This window comes from Notolabrus celidotus, chromosome 6, assembly GCF_009762535.1.
Source record: "Notolabrus celidotus isolate fNotCel1 chromosome 6, fNotCel1.pri, whole genome shotgun sequence".
Classification (NCBI taxonomy): Eukaryota; Metazoa; Chordata; class Actinopteri; order Labriformes; family Labridae; genus Notolabrus; species Notolabrus celidotus.
The window spans coordinates 2,324,744-2,332,243 of NC_048277.1; the positions used below are offsets into that span (position 1 = coordinate 2,324,744).

A 7,500-nucleotide genomic window follows, 5' to 3' on the forward strand; every position below is an offset into this window, starting at 1 on the left:
ATTGTGGAGCCTGGTTCGAGGGCAGTGGAGGCGGTTGGTGTTGGTGGAGCGGAGGGTTCTTGTCGTGGTCTGTTGAGTCAGCAGTTCTTTCAGGTATGTGGGGGCGTGCCCATGGATGCACTGATGGGTCAGCAGAGAGATTTTGAATTCAATCCTGCGTGAAACTGGAAGCCAGTGGAGTGATTGCAGGATGGGTGTGATGTGTTCATGTTTACGCACTCTCATCAGGATCCTGGCTGCACAGTTCTGGGTGTACTGCAGCCTTTGAAGGCTTTTGCCAGGGATCCCGATGAGAAGTGCGTTTCACTAATCTAACCTGGAGGAGACAAAGGCATGGACCAGTTTTTCTGCATCAGAGAGAGAGAGAGTGAAGGGCGGAGTTTGGAGAGGTTTCTGAGTTGGCAGAAATAGGTTTAACAGATATTTTTGATGTGGGCCTCAAAGGTGAGGTGAGGGTCGATTGTAACACCCAGATTTGTTGCTATGGATGAGAGGGGAATGTTTAGGCCTGTCAAGGATATGGTGGTGATTGGAGATGACTGGGTCAGGGGGGGGTGCTGACTAAGAGGGCTTCAGTTTTGGAACTGTTGAGTTGTAGGAATTTTTGGTCCATCAATGCCTTTATCTCCTCCAGGCAGTAGGTTACTGTGGATGTGGGTGTGGGTGGACTGGCTCCAGAGGGGGTGGTGTCTGTCCTGAGGTATAACTGTGTGTCATCAGCGTAGCAGTGGAATGATACTCCATGCCGGCTGAGAGGAAGCATGTACAGGGTGAAGAGGGTTGGGCCAAGGACTGACCCTTCCATAAGTGACATGGTGAGTCCTGGACTTTGCGCTGCAGATGGTGACGTACCCTGCCCTTCCGGTCAGGTAAGATTGGAACCACTTCAGTACGGAACCAGAGAGAGGGATGGTGTTCTGAAGGCGGTGTAGGAGGCAGATCTTGCTTTCTAATATCAGCTTATTCATATTATTGGCGTACTAGTTTCTCAAAGTGCAACCGGATTGAACCTACTTGACCAAGCACAGACTTTTTAAAGTGATATGTCAGTGCTTTTGATGTGGGGTTGTATGAGTTAGCTGTCACTAGTAATTGTACCTGACACAATGGATGCTGCTTAGCTCGGCCCCTTTAATGAGAAACTGCAGGGAGAAACAGCACGCAAGCTAGGCTACAGTTATCTGCAGATGGGGCCAGTCCTGCCACGGAAATTAGCTCTCTTTGGGAGACTCCCACCGAGCACTCATCTCGGTTTAGGTGTACGCTCTACTAGGATTTTTTTCTTGCACTTTTCCTAACCCTGAAAAGGCACATTTGTTATTGGCAGACTTGGCAACTTTGCAACTTTAGAGCTTAGCTTACCTTACGGAGCATGGGCACATCCTGCTTGAAGAATGCAATGTGGAAGAGCACCGCAAAGTAGTTGAAGAAGGTGAACTGGAGGCAGGGAGGAAGACTCAAGTTAATAATAATAATAATAATAATAATAATCATAATGATAATAATCAGAATAATAATAATACAAAAAATGATAATAATACTAATAATACTAATAATACTAATAATACTAATAATACTACTACTACTGCTACTACTACTACTACTACTACTTATATTAATAATAATAATAATAATAATGATAATATTAATATAAATAACAATAATAATAATAATAATAATAATAATAATAATAATAATAATAACAATCATAATAATAATAATAATAATAATTCTAATAATAATAACAATCATAATTAATATAATAATAATAATAATAATAATAATAATAATAATAATAATAATAATAATAATAATTATAATAATAATAATAATAATAATAATAATAATAATAATAATAATAAGATGAAGAAGAAGAAGAAGAAGAAGAAGAAGAAGAAGAAGAAGACAACATAAATAAATAAAGATATGAACACAGAAGTATAAAACAATAGTTTAAAAGTAGGAAGGTAACTAACCACCAAGACTTTGGCTGTCAGATGCTTCTGAAAGGCGGACTCCTCTCTGTGGTTTTCTGAAGGGAAGAAGACAAATATGTGTAAAAAAATATTTGTTTAAAAAGAAATAATCCCAAATCTTCCAAAAAAGTTTGGAGATTTTTGAAGCACCACAACACAAAAAGTGTGAGAAGAAGGTGACTTTACAGGTCGCATCACTTTCCCCTTAAGCTCACACTTTAAACCAGGGACACAGGATCGAGAGATGATGTGTACAAAAAGCCTATCAGTGGTGGTCTTCAGTGGTTTTGATTTAAAATCTGGCATCCATGCAGTCTGAGACCAAGACAAGACCAAGTAAAACACTTTGGTTCAGAGACATGATCGAGACCTTAAAAAGGTGGCCTTGACGCTGATCATGAGACCAAAACTGCTGCTGTGTACAAATGGACCAACTGGTAGCAAATATTCTGAAATTTAGTGGAACGCTCTGGGATGGGTTTTTGTGTCCATCACATCAAAAGGAATTAAGCCATCAACTCCACCAGGGGATATTGAGGACCAAATTGGGTCAACACTTATTGAACAACAGACTATCCAAATAGACCATACAGAAATATTTACTCTACCGCATCCATTATAATACTACTACTACTACTACTACTACTACTACTACTACTACTACTACTAATAATAATAATAATAGTAATAATTAAAGATGCAAGCAGGGCCCTGGAGGGGCCATGAGTGGGCCCTCACAGAATCTGTTTTATATTTTAGATTCTGTAAAGTAGCCCCCTTTTTCCTTCATGACAGCTTTGCATACTCTTGGTATTCTCTCAGTCTGCTTCATGAAGTGGTCTCCTGGAATGGTTTCTGATTAACATGAGCCTTGTCAAGAGTTCATTTGTAGAATGACTTGCCTTCTTAATGTGTTTGAGACCATCAGTTGTGTTGAAAATAATTAAAATAAAATTGAATGAGAAGGTGTGTCCAAACATTGACTGGTAGTGTATGTATATTTCTAGCTTTATAAAGCTGCAAATCTGGAAATCTTGAGCATGCAAGTTAAATTTTTAACAAGCTAAATTAACAAAATGTTGCAGAATGTATACTTCTGTATTCTTGACTGCACTCCACAATGTTTTGAGCTATTTATAAGAAGAAGTTTTAATGTTTTATAATATTTAAAAGAAAGCACTCCAGCACTTTCACTTGAGTAATAATTTGACCGTGTAACTCTCATATGTATTGGAGTAATATTTGACCGGGAGGGTCTATACTTATATTGAAATATTGAAGTTGGGCACTTTGTTCACCACCAAACATGACCCTATATCCCAACTCATCCCATGACATGCCCTCCATCTTATACTCACCGTACTCAGTCAGCATTTGCGCCATCATCTTGTAAACAGTTGCCAGCACGTTTGTATAGACGATGTGAAGCACGGAGGGCACGTAGAGCAAAGTCTGAGACAGCAAGGAGTCCCAGTCTTTATGTAGCTGGTTCGTCTTGGCCTCTCCCCAATAGAAACAAAGCATACCCAGAACCACTAACCCTGCAGAGGAGGCATGACAGAGAGGAAGACATCAGGTGTTGTTTCTGAAACCTATAATAATAATAATAATAATTTCATAACACTGTTTCATATCTCACATTCAATTCAGATCAAAGTGAATGTATACCTAGAAACATCCCAACTGCAGGGAGAGACACCAGCGCCATACGCACATCCCTCTGCCACTCAGGAAAGAGCGGCTCCATACGACCCGTCACAGGGTTGACCCCGAGTGTGCCTTTGAAAGCAGGTCGGGGCTCTGCAAAGCGCTCTGCCAGGTGAAGGGTCCCCCAGCGGAAAGACAGGGAAGAGCTGCGGCGCTTCCACATCTCCATGACCACAGTGGACCAGAGCATGCTGAACAAAGCCTGGATGATGTGACCGGAGACCGCTGGTTCAGGGTCACCTTCATCGACTTTGGCCCCTGAACCTGAGATTGAGTCCACCATCTCATTTTGAACCTCCCCTGTGGTGGGAAAAGGAGTCCATTATGTTTGTTTATATACAGTGGGTACTGAAAGTATTCAGACCCCTTCACTTTTTTTTACGTTTTGTTGTGTTACAGTCTTATTCCAAAATGGATTACATAATTTTTCCCTCAACAATTTGCACACAATGCCCCATAATGACAAAGTGAAAAATGTTTTGTAGAATTTTTTGCAAATGAATTAAAAATAAAACACTCAAATATCCCATGTGCACAAGTATTCAGACCCTTTACTTAATACTTTGTTGAAGCACCTTTGGCAGTGATTACAGCCTCCAGTCTTCTCAGAGAAAAACAGTATGAACTACTAACATATAAAAATCGCCTCAGCGATATTATTTGTCACCAGTTTGACAATTTCCTAAAAAAGTGTTGTAATTATATAAATTTATATCAGTGTTAAATAAAACTGAATTTCTTTATTTCAAAGGTAAGATGCCATAAAACAAGAATAAATGAATCCACACACCTACCTGAGAAATATGTTATAGCCAGGCCAAGTATTGCAGGTGGAAGCAAAGACCAGGTGTAGCAATCCAGGAAGCTGAAGTACAAAGCCACTGAGCTTCCAAAATACCTGTTTACTCCATCTGGAGGAAGAGACACACACAGGGTCAGGGTCAAAGTGTGCGTGTGGATCAGTTTTGTTTTGGCAAAGACGATAACTGAGACACACAATTTCAATTCAAAATCCTCCTCAGGTTGAGAGAGAGAAAAAGAAAGCCTCGAACATGAACATACACAGCTTCTGCAAGTGTGTGCATAAAAGCATTTATGTGAGTGTGAGTGGGATGCATCTATCTATCTATCTATCTATCTATCTATCTATCTATCTATCTATCTATCTATCTATCTATCTATCTATCTATCTATCTATCTATCTATCTATCTATCTATCTATCTATCTATCCACATTTCATCCAACCATTCATCCAAATCTATGGATGGTTAGATGAAATGTGGAATTATGGATTGCTGGAATTTGGAAGAATGGAATTTGGATGAAATGTGGAATTATGGATTGATGGATGGATGGATGGATTGATGGATGGATGGATGGATGGATGGATGGATGGATGGATGGATGGATGGATGGATGGATGGATGGATGGACGGAAGGATGGATGGATGGGTGGATGGATGGATGGATGGATGGACGGAAGGATGGATGGATGGATGGATGGATGGATGGATGGATGGATGGATGGATGGATGGATGGATGGATGGATGGACGGAAGGATGGATGGATGGATGGATGGATGGATGGATGGATGGATGGATGGATGGATGGATGGATGGATGGACGGAAGGATGGATGGATGGATGGAGATTGGAATGTGGATGGATGGATGATGGATGGATGGATGGATGGATGGAGGATGGATGGATGGATGGATGGAGGATAGAAAGTGGATGGATGGATGGATGGATGGATGGATAGATGGATGGGTGGATGGATGGATGGATGGATGGATGGATGGATGGATGGATGGATGGATGGATGGATGGATGGATGATGGATGGATGGATGGATGGATGGATTGAATTTGGAAGAATGGAATTTGGATCGATGAAATGTGGATGGATGGGTGGATGGATGGATGGAGGATAGAAAGTGGATGGATGGATGGATGGATGGATGGATAGATGGAGTGATGGAATGTAGATGGATGGATGGATGGATGGATGGATGGATGGATGGATGGAATTTGGAAGAATGGAATTTGTATCGATGAAATGTGAATGGATGGATGGATGGATGGATGGAAGGATGGATGGATGGAGGATAGAAAGTGGATGGATGGATGGATTGATGGATGGATGGATGGATGGAGGATAGAAAGTGGATGGATGGATGGATTGATGGATGGATGGATGGAGGATAGAAAGTGGATGGATGGATGGATGGATGGATGGATGGATGGATGGATGGATGGATGGATGGATGGATGGATGGATGGATGGATGGATGGATGGATTGATGGATGGAATTTGGAAGAATGGAATTTGGACCGATGAAATGTGGATGGATGGGTGGGTGGATGGATGGATGGAGGATAGAAAGTGGATGAATGGATGGATGAATGGAATTTGGATGAATGGTTTGATGAAATATGGATAGATAGATAGATAGATAGATAGATAGATAGATAGATAGATAGATAGATAGATAGATAGATAGATAGATAGATAGATAGATAGATAGATAGATAGATAGATAGATAGATAGATAGATAGATAGAAAGGACGTATAATACGTCAAAAACACACTGAGTATAACATCAAGTACTCCTACATTCTTACTGCTGCACCACAGTGACCACATCCTCTCTACAAGCTGTAGTTACACTTCCTCATTCATAAAGCTGTCTATTGCTCAGTCGCCACCTCTGCTTCAAATAATACAAAAATGTTTACATTGTGTCTGATTGTCTGTGTGTGAGTGTATATGTGTTCGTTTGGTGTGTGTTGTATTTCCACCCACCTAGTGGCTGAGCCAGCTGATTTCCAGCGTACCAGGCTTCACTGAGATCTTTCAGTTGGTCTTCATTGTGGAGTGGAAACATGTCCTTGATAACACCCGCTGACTCAAGTTTCCTCCCTGCAACCAAAGTTGTTATGTTTGCAAAAAAGTAATGAAGTGACAAAAACTTAAAGTTAACTAAAATAAAAATAAAAACAAAAACAAGGCTTCACTAAACATGATAACTAAATTAAAATGTACAGTGTGTTTACAAAACTTACTGACATGCATCCTCTTCAGGCTCAGATGCAGAGACAGACAGTTTTGGCTAGTTGCTAAAGATATTGTTAAAAACTGTGCCTGGAACTTTCTCTGAAATATTTACCATACCAAGACAGCTTTTAGTTCACCCTACAAATATTAATATTCTGAATGACACTCAAGAGTAAAGCATGCTGATCTCCAAAAATAACATCCTGTTCTTTGTCCGACAGTGAAGAGATATAAAAATGTAACACTTAGATTTAACATTTAATATCTAGATTTAACAATCAACATTAAAATGTATATCTAGCATTTATATTAAACAATAAACATTTATATTTAACATTTATATTTAACATTTATATTTAACATTTATATTTAACATTTAATTTTAACATTTAATATTTACAATAATTATTTAACATTTACATTTATATTTAACATTTGTATTTAACATTTAATATTTACAATAAACATTTAACATTTACCTTTATACTTAGCATTTATATTTAACAATCAACATTTATATTTAACATTCAACCTTTAGATTTAGATTTAACATTTATATTTAACATTCAACATTTCAATTTATATCTAGCATTCATATTTAACAATCAACATTTATATTTAACATTTAATATTTAGATTTAAAATTTGTATTTAACATTTAATATTTACAATAAATATTTAACATTTACATTTATATTTAGCATTTATATTTAAAAATCAACATTTATATTTAACATTCAACATTTATATTTAACAAT

The 7,500-nt window shown here is 38.4% G+C and overlaps 1 protein-coding gene across 1 annotated transcript in view; it reads right to left on the reverse strand.

Annotated features, from left to right (window-relative positions):
* Positions 1-7,500, reverse strand: part of ano10b (anoctamin 10b) — a 20,053-nt gene that overhangs the window by 3,668 nt on the left and 8,885 nt on the right. The window contains exons 5-10 of the mRNA XM_034684798.1: positions 6,491-6,607; positions 4,478-4,594; positions 3,645-3,983; positions 3,335-3,517; positions 1,977-2,032; positions 1,363-1,437 (exon numbers count right to left, since the gene is read on the reverse strand). Of these exons, the coding sequence (XP_034540689.1) occupies positions 1,363-1,437; positions 1,977-2,032; positions 3,335-3,517; positions 3,645-3,983; positions 4,478-4,594; positions 6,491-6,607 (887 nt within the window). The remainder of the gene's footprint in view (positions 1-1,362; positions 1,438-1,976; positions 2,033-3,334; positions 3,518-3,644; positions 3,984-4,477; positions 4,595-6,490; positions 6,608-7,500) is intronic.